Source organism: Tenrec ecaudatus, chromosome 2 (genome assembly GCF_050624435.1).
Source record: "Tenrec ecaudatus isolate mTenEca1 chromosome 2, mTenEca1.hap1, whole genome shotgun sequence".
NCBI classification, from domain to species: Eukaryota; Metazoa; Chordata; class Mammalia; order Afrosoricida; family Tenrecidae; genus Tenrec; species Tenrec ecaudatus.
Window position 1 is genome coordinate 143,150,193 of NC_134531.1, and position 21,439 is coordinate 143,171,631.

At 44.9% G+C, this 21,439-nt stretch overlaps 1 protein-coding gene across 1 annotated transcript in view; it reads right to left on the bottom strand.

Annotated features, from left to right (window-relative positions):
* The window catches only part of SPOCK1 (SPARC (osteonectin), cwcv and kazal like domains proteoglycan 1), a 664,044-nt gene that overhangs the window by 386,137 nt on the left and 256,468 nt on the right, over positions 1-21,439 (bottom strand). The window contains 1 exon segment of the mRNA XM_075542692.1: positions 6,017-6,025. Within this exon segment, the coding sequence (XP_075398807.1) occupies positions 6,017-6,025 (9 nt within the window).

Below are 21,439 nucleotides of genomic sequence, written 5' to 3' on the forward strand. Positions count from 1 at the left end.
AGCTAAGTGCAGAATTATAAGTGGGAAATTTAGTGCTCAATTTCTCGGTTTTCTGACCAATGTGCTCTTAGTCCTAGACAACCAAGAGGTTCTGTTATTCATAAAGAGAAAAAGAAAAGATAACCCAGGATGAGCTCATTCTCACCACTGGAGAAAGGGCTTAGTGAAATGGTCCCCCTTCCAGCAGTGGTTCATCAAAGCCCTCGTCACGCGCAGAGGACGCATTGTGTCCGAGAGCAGTGTGGAGTCCTGTGAGCTACTTTCTACTTAAGCATGCTGTCCTAATGCGTGGAAGCCCCTGGACCTGGAGGCTCTGGGCCCAGTCAGGAAGGGCTGGGGCCAAAGACAAGTGGCTTAACTTCAAGGTCACATGTCACCTTCTCTTTGGTGGCAAAAGAAAGGTTTGAGCAGCTCTCAAGAACTGAATATTCCCTACTGATTTCACAAGACTTTATACCCTGGATGGCATTAGAAGCATTCTTCCGGCCCTTGTCACTTTTCCAGGTTAACGATAATTGCCATTTTTACATATTTCTTGGGGAGAATTATAATATTAAGGCTTCTGAAGGCATATATCTGTATTAGAATATTTGAAAATCATTGCAAATGTAACACTACTGCTTAATTGCTGCCCAAATGTGAAAGTCCACGCTGAGGGAAAACTCATTATGCAAAACAAGTCCTTCAGACAGCCCCTGGCCCAGCAAGAGCAACCAGGGAAAGAAGATGAGTGTCTACATCTGACCATCTTTGCCCTGCTGTAGCAGAGGGGTTTGTCGAGGCAGAATCCAAGGAGCCAGCAGCTAAAAAATAACTTTGGGCATAACTTCTTTCTCGTTGGATGAAAGAGAATGGCCCTCATCACTGCGAGTCAGGGGTCATGAGCACACGGGAAAGTGCTCACGGCACCAGATCCCACCTGGGGATGGTGGGTGAGCAGGATGGGAGTGGGGTCTCCGAGTAGGCATTTACTTCAGCTATAGTCAGACTATGATCATCCGGAGCTGTGGCACCGTGAATTGTGTAATTACGGAGTCAGAATCTTGGTCACTCCCACCAAAAGCCTGGGTAGCCTGGCTGTGTGTCTTCTTTTCCTGATGGGTCTGAGTTAGAGAAAGGGGGAAGGTGCTTCACTTGTAATTGATGGTTAGCAGGGTTCATTGTAATTGTAAAACCATGGAGCTCTACTGGGGGATTAGTCAATACTAGGGGAGCCCTGATGGCTTAGCGAGTTTCAAATTGGGCTGCTAACTGCAAGGTCAGTAGTTTGAAACCGTCACCTGCTCCAAGGGGGTGAAAAATAAGCCTATCTATTCCCATAAAGGACGACAGTCCAGTAAACCCACAGGAAAACTTGTACTCTGGCCGATAGCATCACTGTGCATCAGAATCGACCAAGGGCAGTGAGTTCAAGTTTCAGAGCTAGATAGAAAATGAGTCCTCTGAGAAGCAGGAGTGTGTGGTGGGGGCTATCTCATTACCATCAATAAAGAAGAACTAGAAGCGCAGCACGTCCCTTTGCCCCAAGATCCCTGCACATCGAACCTCCTGGATCCAGGGAGAGGAGTCTGTGAGCCCAGAGAAGCTGCAGAGGAACCAGAGTGAGAGCACAAGAGAGAGGCGGGCTTCTGAGAACAGTGCTAGCAGCAGAGGATGCCGGGGGCAGGACTCTCAGTGGGATGCCTTGGAGAACTTCATGGAGGACCTAAGTTTGCCAGCCCACAGAGCTAGAGCACAGGCCTTTGGGCTGAGGCTTATTAAAGCAGGGTGCCTCTTGAGGATTTATTGGCAAAACTAAAGGAACTCTATAAATCTTGCTTGAGCAGGGCAGAAGCCAAGGGGCATCATAGGCGAGAGACCTCTGGGAAGGGGCTGTCTTGACTTAAGAACTGTGTCTCGAGCATTTCTGAACCTCAGATGTAATGTTGACTTCCCTAATAAAGCGCATCATCATGCATAAGGTCTATGGGTTCTGTGTGGCCATCGCAATGAGTTCTCTAAAGCAGCTGAGCAGCAGCGTGTGGAGGCAGTGACGGTTGGTGTCAGAACTGGTCAAGGAGGGGGAAGGCATGACTCCCAGACCCCTGCCTCACAGGAAGAGCGCTGGGCTGCTGGTTGACTCTTCTTCCTCCTTGAGAGATCACGGGATGTCTGGTGCCACCCTCTGCCCCTGATACACACCGTCTTCCTTGGGCCACGGGTGACTCACTCTCCACCCTGCTGTAGCACAGTCTGGGAATCCTGCACACACAAGGAGCACAAGCCGGCTTGGGCTAGATGTCTTCACTCACCCTCCTGTCTGGGGAGCAGCATCCACTCCCATGTTGAAAGAACCAAGGAGAAAAGACATGCCTCCTCAGAGCTTCACCTCTTGGGAATTGGCTCATCTGAGTCCCCCTTGCAGACTACGGTACCTCCAAGAGCCTGGGGAGCTGGATTTGCTGACTCCAGGAGTCAGCGCAGAGTGCCCTTGGGCTGCGGCTTCCGGCTGAGTGGAGTAACCTTTGGGCATTTATCAGCAGCTCTACAAGAGCTTTGTAACAATTCCCTGAAACCAAAGCTTCAACCGGGTTGCTCAAAGGCCACCAGGCCAGCGATCTGGGGTTCTGAACCAACATTCTATTCAGACCAAACCAAACTCACTGCCCTCTAGTCTACCCTGACTCATAGCAACCCTGTTGGGCAGGGTAGAAATGCCTCTGTGGACATTTGCACTAACCCTCTATCATAGTACAAAAGCCCTGTCTTTCTTCTGCAGAGCAGCTGGTGGCTTCAACATGCCGACCTTGCGGTTAGCAGCCCAGCGCAAATCATTTTATTGGAGCCAGTGTCCTGGGGGCATCAGGCTAGCTTTTCTATTTAAATGACACTGTTTCATATGGCCTGCAGCAGACCCATGACTAGCTGTACTGTGGGTGCTGTGGACAGTTCGCTGTTTTCTAACAGTTACACCTCCCACACTAGGAGCGCGGTGCCTGCCCCACGGCACTTGAGGCTGCACAATGTGAGTGTGTGTTCCGGATGGGTGTGCATCAGATCAGAGGTCCGGCCAGCCCCCAGAGAAGTGGAGGCTTTTCAGAGTTCTGACCTCTGACCTTTCCTCCGGTCCAATAGAGTAGTGGCCTTTTAAAATTCAGAAGGTGGTAAAAGGCAGATTGGTTATGTGAGATCAAACTTGCCTGAGTATGCCTCTTGAATGGTAATTTTATCATCTAATGATGAAGTTAGATTTTTCCCTAAGCCATGCAAAGACCATAGCAGTGGTTAGTTTTTTTTTAAATATGAACAAATGAAATTATATGCATCTAAATATAGTCATTTATTAAACTCAGAAACTCCCATTAATGCATCATAAAGGCTGAGGAATGAGGGATGGCAGTGTTACTATACATGTATATTTTATAAGCTAAACTACATAATGTTAATTAAGCCAGAATGCAATTGGACAGGGAAGAGGAGGAATGAGTAGAGAAACCAATGGTGAAATGTCATCCAAAAGATCATGACACAACAGAGACAAACCATTACATGTCTAGCACAAGAGGACACGTCTCTGGGAGAGCCCAGCAGACACTGATAAGAGGCATCCAAGAATGAAAGATTGGGAGAATCATGGCCCCAACTGGTTTTGCCCATATATAGCTTATCAATATAAATAAAACTCAATTTATTTGCTTATCACTTTAATTAAATTACCTCACTAGCATAGTACTATTTCCTGTGGATGGGTGGCACCCAGTGGCCCATGGAAAGGATCTTGATTCTGGGTGTTCAACTACTTTGGAGGTTTCCTATTCTGATAAGCATTCGTGGGAGGGCAAGGCCATTTTAAAATATTTATATACAGAGCCACGTGGGCATAGGAGTTATGCATTCGGCTGTCTCTCCCCTGAAGAGAGACATACGTCCTATTCCTGTAAACATTTACAGGAAACCGCAGGGGCAGTTCTGCCCGGTCCTGTAGGGTCGCGATGAGTCAGCATTGACTTAATGGTACTGACCGGACTTTGGGGTTTGTTATATATTAACCCAAGAGCATTCTTCTCCTCACCAATGGCAACCTCAAGTGTGCCTCACATGCAATAATGTAAACATACAGCTGCTGTCGTTTGGATGAGTACACTCCTTCTTCACGGATGATCATAACCCTCAGCATGTCTGAAGCTCCAGCCCAGTTGAGGAGGATCCGGAGGTCTTCATCTCCTGTTAGTCCAGACAAGTCCCCAAATGGCTAATGTAACTTACGGAAAATATTCTCCAGGGACTTGCCTTGTCGGGAATACATTTTTCAGTCCCAGAGAGAGTCACAGCAGATGCTGAGGACGAGGGGGGTGGCAGAGCCAAACGCAAGCCCCCTTTGAAAGCCAAATATTTTGCTTCGGATTATGACCATAATTTATTATAATTTATTATGTGTACACCATAAAGCCTCAGATACTACACCTCAAAGGCATTTACCTCACATGAAACTCAGTTTCTCGGTCCTACATATTTTATCTAAGTTGTTTGAATAACACAGAAGTTTCACCTAAGGATTACCTGAGATAATGCAAATTGCCAGCCTAGAAAATAAATGGGAGTTTTGTCTGCCTCAGTCAGGAGTGAGCCAGCAGACATGAACAGAGGAAGCAAGATGAAGCAAGAGCTAACCCAGAGCCTACTGCAGATGGACAAAAAAGAAACCCTTTCTACAAGGTCTGGTGGGCCCAAGTTGGGCTTTTAGCTGCTCCATCCTGGATGGACGTAGACCCCACTCCACTAAACTGAAAACCCTTTAGAAAGAGGCTGATTAAGGGCCTACAACCAAATCGTTCTCAAAGGGCTCCAATGCAAATGAGTTTGGTTAATTTTTAAGCTTCTTAACTAGGGAGACTAGGAAGAGAGCTGATTGTGGGTTTGGGGATGGGAGGAGACTCTGAAATGATCATAGAAGTCACTGGAAAATTTAGATTTCCAGAATATATTATATAAATCCATTCTTGCATAATGTAACATTTGCCTGTAATTTTAATTTATTTGAAGTAGAAGCACACTGATCTAGCTGCTAAAGCACTCCATTTAATGGGGAGAGAATCTGGCTTCCCAAACAACTGCCTCTAAGGTGAGGTGTCTCCATTCATATCTCTGATCAAGCAATTTTATGCCTCTTCTCCATGGGGCTGGCCCTTTCCTCTGCCGAGTGGAGAATCCTTCTGAGTAATGTGGCACAAGCAATGACTTGAGGCCTCCCATCCTTCTCCCTGCAGACACCAGAGACTGAAAGCTACATGCATGGACACATTGCTATGTGCACGTATCTCCCACATAATAGGACTACAGCCTAGGCTACTCTGAGCAGGACTGGGTCTGACTCACCTGCACATTTCCTGAAGCATCACTAACAGCACACATTAAATTCTTGCCAAACTGTATCACATATAAATTGTTACACCTTTATTAACACCCCTGTACCCCCATGAGAGTCCCATGACTGTCACAAAGGTATGTGTGTTAGGGGGGTGGGGGGAGAAGAGGATAGGGGTGTGTGTGTGTGTGTGTGTGTGTGTGTGTGTGTGTGTGTGTGTGTGTGTGAAAGAGAGAGAGAGTGGGGTGGGTGTCTGTTTATACACACACTCTAAATCACCTTCATCCTGAATAGAGCAATTCTTTGATAAATTGGTCTGACATTTGGTTTAAAGTCCTACAGGCCTTAGACAAAATGATTTAGAAAATAACAATGTCAGTTTCTCTGCTCTTTCAATAAATAACCCACCAGTAAAACACAGATAATAACTGACAATCATACTTGTACTGTAACTAATGAGAAAAGATAAAGCAACAAATGGACTGTTTATATGCATTTGATAAATTGCATCCCCTGGATATACCAATGAAAAATAAATATGCACCGTGCTGGTTCACTGAACTAAAACAAATATTTACCACTGAGATTTAGGACTTAGAATGAAATTTACATTTTATTTGGCAACTATTTTCAATGCTACGTCTACATACAGTTGAAAAGTCAAAAACCTACCTCAACTTCCTGAGTACGAAAGCATTATAAATGAGAGAGAAAAAGAATGATATCAAACAGTAGGAAGGAATGTAAACAGAACTGCATCAAAATTCAAATCATCATGACATTAGAAAAGCCCAAACCAGGCATTTTCCTCAGACAGCCGCCATCACCCCTTTGAAAAGGCCCCACCCTTCACAAAGTTCATGGGAAAAGACATTAGGTTATTGGAAAGCATAACTGAAGTGAGGAGAAATCAGAATGTGCTCCAGTGAGCTATGTCATTACTACAGAACAGCTAGCAAAACCATGATTGAATCGAAATTCTCAGTCATGGTTACTTTCTATGGGAATTTCAGATAAATAACTCCTTGTGACATTACTTTAAACGGCCAACTTCAATCAAAATCCTCAATTGACATCAGAGACCAATGGTGATTGACCATCTACATTACTTCAAAGATATTCATTTGTCTTGCGAGTCCCAAATAACTTGAGGAAATCTAAAAGCTGAGGTTGATGTTAATGTATGGTGTTGGTAAACATGTAAAATGAGAAAGAATACCAAGGTCCCTCTAGCTCTGTGGTTCTCCACCTTCCTAATGCCGCGACCCTTTCATACAGTTCCTCATATGGTGGTGACCCGACCATACAGTTATTTTTGTTGCTACTTAAGAACTGTAATTTTGCTACTGTTATAAATCATAATGTAAATATCTGATAAGCAGGATATATTTTCATCATCACAAATTGGACATCATTAAAACACAGTGATTAATCACAAAAATAATATGTAATTATATAATTGTGAAATATTTATTTCTAATGACAAATAAATGGAATTTTGTCTTGAAGCATGGTGGAGCATGGGTAACAGTCTTCACACTGGGTGCTCATATGTGGGCAGATCTGCATGTGGGCGGACCCGCCTGGAGACAGATAGAAGAGCAGTGTCTCCATTCCTAAGACCATCAGAAGTATGTGTTTGCCGATGGTCTTAGGTGACCCCTGTGAAAGGGCCGTTCGACACACAACCCCCAAGGGGTCGCGACCCACAGGTTGAGAACCGCTGCTGTAGCTGATGGGAGGAATAGACCATCACTTTTCATTCCAACCAAGTTGTAAAGTATATTGAAATCACACCCTTCTTTTACATCATTACATTTTTGTCTGTCTCGGTCGGTCTATCTGGGTTAAAGGGTGGTAACCATTAACTGGGCCTTTCCCAAAGAGAATAAAAGTCTGAACTTCCTCCCCTCACCTCCTCAACCCCCCATTCTTCTCTGTACTTGTATATTCTTCGGAGCTGTGGATGGGTAAATGGTGCTCCATTTGTATTCGGAATATGACAAGGGGTATCTTCAGATTCGAAGCCACCCATACCCTCTAGGAACAGGGTATGCATGGCTAAAACGAAAAGAAGAAGCCAGAGCCGAGACTTCGAAGGTCGAGCAGGGAGCACAAGCAGGGCAGTCTCGGACAAAGATGTGAGTTCCGGTCCTGACTCTAGAGATTGGAGCTATGTGGCCCTACGCACTCAGCGATGTGGCCCTACGCAACACACTCAGCTTCTCTGATTGCAGTTTCCTTCACCAGTCAACAAGATCGCAGCCACCTACCTCGAAGGACAGGCATAACGTCTTGCAATGATGAAGTGAAGTGCCTGGTATATTGTCTGACACATAAAATTACTCACTAAATAACAGATATATACTTTCATGTCCAGCTCCATGTCATGTCCCAAGAACAATGAGGTAAACGTTAAGCTTTGTGGAGCAAAAATACATTAAAAATTTAAACAATGTGACTTTTTAACACATTTGAATCTTGCCAAGTGAAGGGAGACCAATTGCAACTAGGAAAACTAATTATGAGATACTATAATTTTATTAGGTTCCAGGGGAGAAAGTTCAATGAAAGTTTAAAACTTAAATTACAGGTATGTCTCTCTTCTTTAAAGGCCAGCTTTGCATAGTGCAAGGCTCAGTGTCCGTGTCTATGAAAAGATGCTATGTCCACCGGCGGCTGTTTGTTGGGGAGGCATTTTGAACTATTGTAAGCTATCACAGATTACAGGAGGATAAGCAAATGAACTGAAGTTTCAATTACAATTAAAGAGAATCTGAGAAGGGGACTGGGTCTGCTCTGACCAGGCAAAATGGCTGTGTAACCATCAATTTACATGTAAAGACAGATGGTAGAATCCCGAAAGCGTCCATCTCGTTGGCTCCCCATACAAAGAAGGCCCTTGCCATCTTGTAGCGTGTAGCACGTCAACTTTTACTTCACAGAAAGTACAAATTATACTGGCCTGAAGCCCAGCCTGGTCCAAGTATCACAAATTCCAAATTAATTAGGTCCCACCATCTTTCTGAGAATGTCAACCACACCCCCTACAAGCTGGCAGACCTTCATAAGCAAGCAGATGCTACCTTTTAGAGCGAGAACCACCAACTAATAGCTATTGTCTCACCCTGCCTCCCACCTATCATCTATGGGAGCTGCCAACCACGGGAACTAGCTAAAGCAGTGGTTCTGGTTCTTGGCTTCACCGGTGGGATTTTATAAGCACTGATAGCTGGGCCTCATCCTGGAGATGCTGATATATGGTCTGAAGTGGGTCTCAGCATTGAGAGTTTTGAAGATCCCCAGGTGACTCAAATGTGCAGTCCCCAGTGGGATTCAAGAAGTCGCACACTTAGTGACCGAGACCAGATGTCTAACTAGAATAGTAAACCAGGTGCAGCCCAACAGGAGGCATCTCCCCAGCTTTCAACACTCTCTAGAGTTATTACCTCTTCCGCCCTCACAGGACTGGCTCTCAAGGTGTGCCCAGCTCAGTAACAAGAAGCTCTGTCCACCTGCAGGTAAGACTCAGGCCAAAGACTAGACTCATCCACTCTTCTTCCCTTTATCTTTCAAGCAGACCCGGAATCTGATCCATTCTCACTGATAGGTCTCTTCCCCAGTTCCCCATTTGTCTGCACTCACATAGACCCACCCCGCTTCAGCATCTCCTCAGATCACTGCCATATGCTCTAGTCAGCCTTCCACCCTGGCCAAGCCGTTCTCCACACTGCTCCAACAGCGACCTTTCTGCATTTTGTTCATCTGGTTTGGTCCTGGAACACCCTCTATCCTCTTCCAGGCCTGAGCCGTTTCATTTGCTGTTCCTTCTCTGTCTGACTACAGAGATAAGGCTTTAACCAGGACACCAAAAGTGCCTGGACAGCCCCAGCAGGGTCAAGGGAGATAGGGTGGAATATTTGGAGACTTCAGACCTTGGTGAAAAGACATGGGGCTAGGTGATTTCAGAGATGGAGAATGAAGTTAGAAGGAGCTATCAAGGGATGAGGGATTAGCCCACACAGCAGAGGCCTCCTAAAAGCTGCTCTCCCCATTGGTTCCCTGACTTTTAGTGCACAAGGGCAAGTCAAAGAGTACTGCTCCAATATGACCATTATACAATGCTGTAATCGTGTTGGCAGGTGTGGTCCAGTTAGCTCTGACTCATAGCCACCGCTCTACATACAACAGCACAGAGCACTGCCCGGGCCCGCACCACCCTCACGACTGTTCGTATGCTTGAGCCCATTGCTGCAGCCACTGAGTCAGTCCATCTTGTTGAAGGCCTTCTTTTTATTCCTTTCCACTGCCCTTCCACTTCATTCCACTGCCCTTCCACTTCACTAAGCATGATGTCCTCATCCAGGAACCGATCTCTCCTGGAAACATGTCCCAAGTACAAGAAATGAAGTCTCACCATCCTTGCATCTAAGGAGCATTCTGGCTGTACTTCTTCAAAACAGATGTTTGTTCTTTAGGCAGTCCATGGTACTTTCAACATTCTTTTCTATTGTCATAATTCAAATGCATCGATTGTGCTTCAGTCTTCCTTATTCAATATCCATCGTTCGCACGTTTGTGAGATGATGAAAATGCTATGGCTCGGGTCAAATGCACTTTAGTCCTCAAAGTAACACCCTTGCCCGTCAACCCTGTAAAGCGGTCCTTGTGCAGCAGATTCACCCAATACGATGCATCATTTGATCTCTTGACTGCTGCTTCCATGAGCATAGATTGTGGATCAAAATGAAAGAAACATTTCTTCAACCAGAATACTAAATTGTGAAGCTATGTTTCTCACCATATCCTCTCTCTAGATCTATACACTTCTGAAGGCGGCGTTTCGCTCTCTCTGATCCTTCCACCAGAGAATTTGGCTCTCTTTGGCTTGCAGTACATCAACATGGCAGCCCAGACAGCCTTGAGGGATCAAACCATGTACTTTCTAAATGGTCTGTGAGCTTTGGGAACAGAAACAGAATCCGAAGGGGCAAAGTGAGGGTGGATGGAGTTGATGTCCCAAAATAAATTCTCCTAGGACAGCCCTGGAAGAAACCCCTCCAAGAATGAGTAGGTTCATTGTTGTGACAGGAAAAAGCAAAAACCTCAGCACAACTTCCCTGGATCTTCTCTGACCAGTCTAGTTTTCAATTTTCTGAAAATTTCTTCCTAATAACCCCCCATGATTGTCCCGTGTCCTTCAAAAAAAATCTATCAAGATCCTGCCTTTGGAATCCAGACAAATGACCACTCTAGCCCTTCTGAGCTGACCTCTCCACTTTGAATTTACTTGGCGCAGCAAGTTCCCTCAGACACCACTGTTGTGACTAAACTGTTCGCTAAAGGCACCAGAAAACAAGACTAAGGCTAATGTCCTCCTGAGGGTACTTGTCTGAAGCTGCTCATTGCTCACAGAGACGTGTTTAAGCACACTTTGTTTGGAATAAAATGAATTTCATGCATGTATGAGCTGGAACCCCAGTAGCAATATTCCTTTTTTATTTACCCTGGTATAGGAAACCTCACCTTTCCCACCTCTGAGATGATGGAGTACCAAGTTCATGACCATCGATCATGTTCCTGGTCCAGGAAAGCATCAGCACACTCTGGGTTCCTGGTCCACCCTAATGAAGAGAACTTTCTGGACAAAAATTCTGGTCTTAAGGCCTGCCAAGGTCTGCCTGCCCAGACAGGTCCTCTCAGTGGTGCTGCGGGGCCGGCCAGCAGGGGAGGCCAGGCGAGTTCTCGGCTTTTGTGAGCAGTAGACTGACTGTTCACACCTGTCTGCTGCTGGCACTCCCTGGGGGCCCGTTCAGAATGGAACATCCAGCATGAAAGCACTGCGTGGGAGATGTGGCTTTAGCACCAGCCATTTCCCTGAAAACCTGCGGCCACAGACTGCATGAAAATTTCACTAGCTGCACAGCTAGGGCTGCTAGAATTCCTCCCAACCCTGCCACTCAGCCTCTTCTCTTCGAAGGAACATCTGGTAAAGGGTAGCAATAAAGACTCTGTGTCTCTCAAACTGCCCTGGCACCTTGTCAGCCCTCTCCCATGTCCCAAGACACCACTCGCATGGCAGATATTCCTCATTAAAGACCCAGGAGTAAATCTCTTCAGGACCTTTTGTTCATTCCAAGGCAATGGTATCAGTCTGAGAGTTGGCATCTGAAAGTTGCATTATTGAGATGGCATGTCCCTGTGATAAGAGGTAACCAGAGTTCCAGGAATGAACCCACACTCCCAAACCACAGTTCACTTCTACAATCACCACCAAGGCCTCAATGAAGAAGGTACGGTCGTTACTGAAACCAAAGATCACCATGGAAGTAGACCAATGCTCTGAGCTTGATTCAACACCCTCCACTGGCCTACCCCTGAGGATTGTTAATTCCAATAAAGACTACATTCAGGGGGACTTGCACTGCCTTTCTTGTCACCCCACAAGCACTTACGCAACTATGAGATTGATACAACACCCTGACATTGCTACACGAGATGATAAAGAGATCCAGAAAACGTAAAGAAATGGCCACAAGGTGCTTCCACCAGGCTGTGCATTTGGGAGTCTGCTTATCTGATACCTTGCACAGATAGAAAATGCACGTACATCACACAGACAAGATGGCAAACCCACAGAACCTACAAGAGAACTCTTTTCACATTCAGAGCAATGTATGTGAGTGTGAATGAGACCTCCAGTAGTAATCTGGTACCCATAATCAAGTGCTCAATGAAAACCAATGTTAACTCCATGAACAGCAAGCTACCTTATTCCCCTCCAGGGGGATTTCCATGATCTAGCTATCCTCAACGAAGGCCTAGGGTATCCACATAGACAGTGAAGTTAAGTCTAGAAAGAACCAATGGGGGCCAAAAAATAGAGACTCTTACAACCCAATGAGACATCCACACACTCCAATAGAACAGTGGTTCTCAACCTGTGGGTTTCAACCCCTTTGGGGGTTGAACAACCATGCCACAGGGGTTGCCTAAGACCATCAGAGAACACATTACAATTTACATTGCAATCGTAACAGTAGCAAAATTATAGTTATGAAGTAGCAACAAAAATAATTTTATGGGAAAGCAACCTGGACTTCCGGGAAGATGGCAACGGAGTAACACATACCAGAGGGACTCCACAGAATCCAGCCCAGGAGAGTTGCTCAGAGGGAAATTCAACGCCACTGGATCGCAGGAGGCACATCATAAAGATAAATAGGCTCAGATCCACGGGGTTTTGAGGGGCTGGGGTCTTTTGGCTTACCTCAGTGGAAGCCGGCTGGGGCTCGACCCTAGCCTAGCTGCTGTGTTTGCCCAAGCCGGGACCATTTGGAGCCTGTAGCAGGGCTTGGCCTCGGCGCAGCCACAGTTCTCCCCTGCCTGCCTCAGGGCAGGGACAGGGCCCTTGAGGCTCCACCGGCAGGGATTGGTGTTCAGCTGCATTGTTGCTTCTGTTTGCGTCTCTGCTCTATATTCCCACCCAACCTTGGAGGGCTGCGCAGGGGCTTTTTCGAGGCACAGCCACAGCCTGCCGCTCCGCGTGGGCTGAGCAGGGACTGAACCCAAATCCCCACAGCTCCATAGGCAGGGATCAAGCTCCAGCTACACGGCGGTGCCGGTTAACATCTCTGCTCTCTGCACCCCCACTTCCCTGGGGGCTGCTCAGCAGCTTTCTTGTGACTCTTCTTGGGGCTCAGCTGCGGATTGCCGCTGGGGCTTGGGGCAGGGAGTGGGCCCTTGCAGGTCCACAGGCAGGGAGTGGGACTCAGCTACATAGTTGCTTTTCCTTCCCTCGCTTCCCTGTACCCCGGCACAGTCCGGTCTCGCTGTTTAATTTTGCTCCCCCTCTTGTTCCTGAACTGCTCTCTCACACTCCATTGCAGACTTATGGGACACTCCCATTGCCCTAGGGCATTTGCGCCTGGGCCACACCCAGCTAGGTGAGCTCCACCCTGCATAGATAGCCCAAGGCTAGGGAAAGGCCTGCTTGCTCTCCAGGGGATACTCCTCTGACTCCTCACCAGGGAGTTCCTGCCTGTGTACCTGGGGACATAAGGCAGCTCAGCCAACACTTATCAATATTCAAACCAATAGCAGGAACTTCAGCCCAGCCCCTGCAACACTGGGGAAGGCAGCCGACCTGCCAACTGGGGCACTCCCCTGATAGGGAAGCCACAGGAAGATAAAGTGGTAGGTTAATAACCTAGCAAAATCAGCTGTAGACAGTTCGAAGAAGAATTCCTATAAGTCTTCCAGAGAGAGACTAGAAAATGGCACCTGGTCCCTCAAAAACAATTCAACGCAAACAGCCATCAGCCCCAACTACCTCAACGAAAAAACAGGAGAAACAAAAGACAAAGGCAGAAGATGTGCTGAACATAGCAACATACATAGAAGAAGCAAACATTGAGAAGCCATACAAAGAAACTCTCAGAATGCTGCTTGGAGTCATGCAGCACATGAAGGAAACAATACAGAAAAAGGATGAAACGATAGAGGAGATAAAAGCCATACACCAAAGGGAAATACAGGAGCTTAGGGAGGAAAGAACAAAAACAATAGCAAAATCATGTTCCTTGAGAATCGACAGGAGGAATCAGAGAACCGCATCAGTGTCTTGGAGGACAACCAAGCAGACTTTAATAAACGTGAACAAAAATCTAATAAGAGCATCAGAGAAGCCAAAGAAAACCTAAGAGCTATGTCTGATGCTATGAAGAGGAACAACATTAGAATTATTGGCCTACCTGAGGAAGACACAACAAAGAAGTCATCTGTAACAGTAGCGAGAGAATTCTTGGAGGAAAACTTCCCCAGCCTAATGAATGAAAACCAAGCAACCATCCAGGAGGCTGAAAGAACACCAGCACGACGGGACCCCAAGAAGAAATCACCAAGGCACATAATAGTTAAACTATCCAACTTTGAGGAAAAGGAGAAAATCATGAGAGCAGCTAGGGCAAAAAAAGCAATCACATATAAAGGTCACCACATAAGGATATGTTCAGACCTATCAGCAGAAACTATGAAAAAAAGGAGAGAGTGGAGTAACATATTCCAAAAGTTGAAGGAAAACAACGCAAATCCAAGAATACTCTACCCAGCCAAATTATCGATCAAGATCGATGGAGAAGTAAAAGTCTTCCCAGACAAGGAAAAACTCAAAAAATACGTTACAACAAACCCAGCCTTACAAAAGATCCTCACCGACTCAGTATGGGCAGAAGAACAACACTCACCAAGCACAAATAAGAGACCAACACATAGAACAACTTCACCCAGACCACAACAAAGAGAAAACAGGCCCCAAGATAGCAATGGCTTAAGGATGGAAAGAAGTCAAGAATGAAACACACACAAAACACATACTAATGAGAAAAGAAAGTAGGAAAACTCCCAACACAAAAGGTATAAAATGGCATCACAGAGTCCGCACATTGAGATAATAACCCTGAATATCAATGGCCTGAACTCAGGCATTAAAAGACTGAGACTAGCAGAATGGCTTAGAAAATACAACCCATCAATTTGCTGCCTACAGGAGACACATCTCAAGGCTACAGACAAAAATAGGCTGAGCATCAAAGGCTGGAGAAGGAACTACCAAGCAAACAGCAATACAAAAAAAGCAGGGGTTGCAATCCTTATCTCGGATAAAATTGACCTCAAAGTGCAAACCATAAAAAGAGATAAGGAGGGACACTATATAATGCTCAAGGGAATCATAGACAATGAACCACTAAGCATTGTAAACATATATTCCCCGAATGAGAGACCAGCTCAATACGTGAATCAAACACTCCAAAAGATTAAGAAAGAAATCACAGACTCGACAATCATAGTGGGCGACTTCAACACACCACTCACTGAGAAAGATAGATCACAGGGAAAGAAATTCAACAAGTAGGCTAGAGAGCTAAACACCACAATTAGACAATTTCACCTGATAGATATTTACAGAGCTTTTCATCCAAATAAAAAAAATTTCACATTCTTTTAAAGTTCCCATGGCACATATTCGAAGATAGACCACATGCTGGGGCATAAGGCAAATCTACATAAATATAAGCACATTGAAATAATACAGACCTCTCTCTCTGACCACTGTGCCATAAGACTGGAAATCAACAAAAAGAAGACAAAGAAAATAAGAGCAAATAATTGGAGAATGAATAACTCTCTACTGCAAAAGGAGTGCATACTGGTGCAGATCAGAGATGAAATCAGGAAATTTCTAGAAACCAACGAAAATGAGCACACGACGTACCAAAACTTATGGGACACAGCAAAGGCAGTCATCAGAGGAAAGTTCATAGCAATACAAGCACACCTAAGAAAGGAAGAGAGAATCATGATGGATATGCTGACACAAAATTTACAAAAACTAGAGCAGAGCCAGCAGGACAACCCTACTAATAGCAAAAGAAAAGAAATTATAAAAATCAGGGCTGAGATTCAGGAGAGGGAAAATAAAAAAACTATGGAAAAAATTAATATCGCTAAAAGTTTGTTCTTTGAAAGGATAAACAGGATCGATAGACCATTGGCAAACCTAACCAAAGAAAGGAGGGAACAAATCTCAATAGCAAGAATAAGGGATGAAAGGGGTCATTACAACAGACCCTAATAAAATCAAAAGGATAGTTACACAGTACTATGAAGGATTGTACTCCAATGAATTCAACAATTTGGAAGACATGGACAAATTCCTGGAAAAACAATCCCTCACTAGACTATCCTCGGCGGACATCAAGAATCTCAACAGACCCATCGCAATAGAAGAAATAGAAAAGGTTATCCAGGGATTACCAACAAAAAAAATCCCCTGGACCAGATGGCTACACTGGAGAATTCTACCAAGCATTCAGGGAAGAACTAATACCAATCGTACACAAACTTTTCCATAACATAGAAAAAGATGGCAAACTCCCAAACTCCTTCTATGAAGCTAGTATAACTCTGATACCCAAACCGGGCAAGGATCCCACAAGAATCGAGAACTACAGACCAATATCCCTAATGAACATTGATGCAAAAATCCTTAACAAAATACTAGCCAACAGAATACAAAAGTATATAAAACAAATAATTCACCATGACCAAGTGGGATTCATACCAGGGATGCAGGGATGGTTCAACATACGAAAGACCATTAGTATTATTCATCACATTGACATGAAAAAGTATAAGAATCACATGATAATATCAATAGATGCAGAAAAAGCATTCGACAACATCCAACACCAATTCCTGTTTAAGACACTAGCGAAGATAGGAATGGAAGGAAAGTTCCTCAAGACAATACAAGCTATATATGAAAAACCAACAGCCAAAGTGGTAGTCAATGGAGAAATGACTAACACAATCCCACTGAAAAAGGGGACCAGAAAAGGATGCCCCTTGTCCCCACTCCTATTTAATATCGTCCTGGAGGTTTTAGCTAACAGCATAAGGCAAAGAAATGACATCAAAGGTATACATCTGGGGAAGGAAGAGGTGAAACTATCGTTATTTGCAGATGATATGATTCTATATATGGAAAATCCCAAAAGTTCCACAAGGGGAGTACTGGAAGCAATAGAGGAGTTTGGCAGAGTGGCAGGATACAAGATCAACAAACAGAAGTCCATCGGACTGTTATACACATCAGATAAGACCACAGAAGAAGAGATCAAAAAGGTGGTACCCTTCACAATAGCCAAACACAAATTGAAATATCTAGGGATACACCTGACTAAAAAAACAAAAGATCTATATAGGGAAAACTGTAGAACACTATTACAAGAAACCAAGAGCGACCTCAACAAATGGAAGAGTATTCCATGCTCTTGGATTGGGAGACTTAATATAGTTAAGATGTCAGTTCTGCCAAAAGCACTATATAAGTTTAATGCCATCCCGATACAATTACCATTATCTTTCTTCAAAGAAATGGAAAAACTGATTACCAACTTCATATGGAGAGGGGAAAAGCCCAGAATTAGCAGAGAACTCCTCAAGAAGAAGGACACAGTGGGAGGGCTTGCTTTACCTGACTTTGGCACATACTATGCAGCCACAGTTCTCAAAACTGCATGGTATTGGTACAATGACAGATACTCAGACCAATGGAAAAGAACTGAAAACCCAGAAATAAAAGCATCAGCATACACACAGCTGATCTTTGATAAGGGCCCCAAATATATCAAATGGGAAGCAATGCCCTCTTTAACAAGTGGTGCTGGAAAAAATGGATATCCACATGCAGAAAAATGAAGCAAGACCCTTATCTCACTCCATGCACAAGAATAAACTCAAGGTGGATCACAGACCTTGAAGTTAAACCCCAAACTATTAGGGCCATCAATGAGGGAATTGGGACCAACATGAGAACTTTGGCACAGGGACTACACAGGCTATCAGAAATAGGGAAGGACACAAACACAGAGGAGGCACAAATTGACAAATGGGATATAAGGAAGATAAAACACATGTGTACATCTAAAGAATTCACCAAGAGAGTAATAAGAGAGTCCACAGACTGGGAAAACATCTTTAGCAATGACACATCAGACAAAGGTCTTATTACTAAAATCTACAATACTCTGATAGCTTCCAAAAAGAAAAAAACCAATAGCCCACTTGAAAGGTGAGCAAAGGACTTGAACAGAAATTTTACAGGGACAGAAATCCGAATGGCCAACAAATATATGAGAAAATGTTCCCGATCTTTAGCCATAAGAGAAATGCAAATTAAAACAACAATTAGGTACCAACTGACACCCTCAAAGGTAGCCCGATTCAAAAAATCAGAAAGCAACAAGTGTTGGAGGGGCTGTGGGGAGACAGGAACTCTCATCCACTGCTGGTGGGCCTGTAAGTATGTACAGCCACTATGGAAATCAATCTGGCGATACCTAAAACAGATGGAAATAGAGTTACCATATGACCCAGCAATTCCCCTACTGGGCATATACCCAGAAGAGGCAAGAAACAAACCAAGACCAGACATCTGTGCTCCAATGTTCATTGCGGCACAGTTCACAATTGCAAGGAGTTGGAAGCAACCCAAATTTCCATCAACTGACGATTGGATTAAAAAACTGTGGTATATATATACAATGGAGTACTACGCATCACTAAAAAGCAGTGATGAATGTATGAGGCACGTAGCGGCATGGGAAGAACTGGAGGAAATCATGCTAAGTGAAGTAAGTCAGGCAGAAAAGGACAAGTACAACATGAGCCCGCTGAGGTAAGTATTAAAAAATTTTTTTTAATTAAAAAAATTTTTTTAATGCAAAAGTGGCATAGGGGATAAAGCTAATGTATACAAACATTTCTGGTGTGAAGACTGTGTAGTATGGCAGAGACCAGATCAAAACCAGGGATGCACATGGTAGACAACAGTGGAGGAGGTGGGGAAAGGAAAATAAAAGGATGAATATAAGGAAGAAAAGGGAAGTGGGGTCATGGGGCACTAATCCACCCAAGGGGAGGATATTGTTTATATCTCCACAGGGAAAGTGGGACCAGACTTCAACCCAGTGCCGCAAGGTGTGAGTGCAATATCCTGGCGTGGAGTAAGGCCCAGCACCAAAAATTAAGTGGATTCCTGCCCCTCCCCTGAAAAGAATTTGTTTCAAAGGATGACATTGACTCTGCAGCTCCGGGAGATAGACATATCTGATCAGAGCACACGGGAGCAGATGAAGGGGCAGGAGGAGACAGTGGAACACAGCCTGGCCCACAAGGCCGTGAGGATGATGTTCCTGAGTAGAGCAGCCAGTCCACAGAGAGAACAACATGGCTGGCCCTACTCTGAGACATGATGCCCCTCAGTGACTAAGGGCGATACAGGGGACAGCACCGGAGACACAGTGTGGGAATTGCACCTGACCTGATCCCACCACACGGAGGCAAAGCACTGGGGGAGTGCAGTGGAACAGCAAGGGAATGGAGTGACAAGGTCCCCAGGGAATGCTGAAAGTGGACTTTGGGGCCAGGGCGTGGTGCCCCAACAGACTGGACTGGAAAACGCTCCTAAGGGCCAGCAAGCGATCCTTGAACGAACTACAAGCCTTTCTTTTGTGAAGTGTTTTGTTTTGTTCTTTGTCAGTGGTTTGTTTTTGTTGTTTTATTGTCTGGTTGTATACTGTTGCTTTGTTTTCCTCTGTCTTGTTTTCGTGCATGTTAGTGTCTCCACAGGTCTGTCTGAATAGGACAGGCTGGATGAACTATCTGGAGGAAAAACAATAGGACAGACAGATCCGGGTGGGGGAGGGGGAGGAGGGTAAGGAAGTGGTGTTAATAAACACAGGGACAAGGGAACAACATGGGACCCAAAATGGTAGTGAGGGGCGAGTGACAGGCCTGATGGGGAACAATCAAGGGTAAGGTTGCGTAGAGAAGAGGTATAGCTGTAGCCCAGGTGGGGACAGAGCATGGTGGTGGGGCAGGAGGAAAGTCAAGGGAGAGGGAGGAAGGAGCTGGGAGTCAAGGGGCATTTATGGAGGTCTAGACAAAGACGTGTACATGCAAACATATATATGAGGATGGGGAAATAGATCTAATTATCTACATTTATAGGTTTAATATTAAGGTGGCAGAAGGACCTTGGGCCTCTACTCAAGCACTCCCTCAATGCATGAATACTTTCGTTTATTAAATTGGTACTCTATGATGCTCACTCTCCCGACACAACTGCTGAAGCCAAAGTGGGTGAACAAGTAAATGTGGTGAAGAAAGCTGATGGTGCCCGGCTATCAAAAGAGATAGTGACTGGGGTCTCAAAGGCTTGAAGATAAACAAGCGGCCATCTAGCTCAGAAGCAACAAAGCCCACATGGAAGAACACACCAGCCTGAGTGAGCGGGTGATCCCAAAGGGATCAGTTACCAGGCATCAAAGAACAAAAAATCATATCATTGACTGCACACCTCCATGATAGGATCGCTGAAGACAAATGGGTGCATGAGCAAATGTGGCGAAGAAAGCTGATGGTGCCCGGCTATCAAAAGAGATAGTGTCTGGGGTCTTAAAGGCTTGAAGATAAATAAGTGGCCATCTAGCTCAGAAGCAAAAAAGCCCACATGGAAGAAGCACACCAGCCAGTGCGATCACGAGGTGCCAAAGGGACCAGGTATAAGGCATCATGCAAAAAAAAAAAAAAGAATATGTGTGTATATATATATACCACATTGAATGAAGGGGAAGTGCAGAGTGGAGACCCAAGGCCCAAGTGTTGGCCACTGGAGATCCCCTCATAGAGGGGTTTAGGAGAGGAGATGGGTCAGTCAGGGTGCAAGGTAGTACCGACGAAGAGCACAGCTTTCCCCCAGATCCTGGATGCTTCCTCCCCCCAACTACCATGATCCGAATTCTACCTTGCAGGGCTGGATAGGGCAGAGGTTGTACACTGGTACATATGAGGGCTGGAGGCACAGGGAATCCAGGGTGGATGATACCTTCAGGACCAAGGGTGTGAGGGGCGATGCTGGGAGAGTGTCGGGTGAGGGGAAAGGGGGAACTGATTACAGGGATCCGCATGTGACCTCCTCCCTGGGAGAGGGACAGCAGAGAAGCGGGGGAAGGGAGACTCCGGATAGAGCAAGATATGACAAAATAACGATGTATAAATTACAAAGGGCACATGAGGGAGGGGGTATCGGGGAGGGAGGGGAAAAAAAAAGAGGACCTGATGCAAAGGGCTTAAGTGGAGAGCAAATGCTTTGAGAATGATTGGGGTGGGGAATGTATGGATGTGCTTTATACAATTGATGTATGTTTATGTATGGATTGTGATAAGAGTTGTATGAGTCCCTAATAAAATGTAAAAAAAGAAAAGGGAAAAAAAAAAAGAAAGAAAGAAAAGAAAATGATTAGGGCAAAGAATGTACAGATGTGCTTTATACAATTGATGTATGTATATGTATGGACTGTGATAAGAGTTGTATGATCCCCTAATAAAACGTTTAAAAATATATATATATATCATTTGAAAACCCAAATAAATAAGCTTTACCCCCCCCCCAAAAAAAAAGAAAAGAATTTTATGGTTGGTGTCACCACAGCATGAGGAACTGTATTCAAGGGGTGCAGCCTTAGGAAG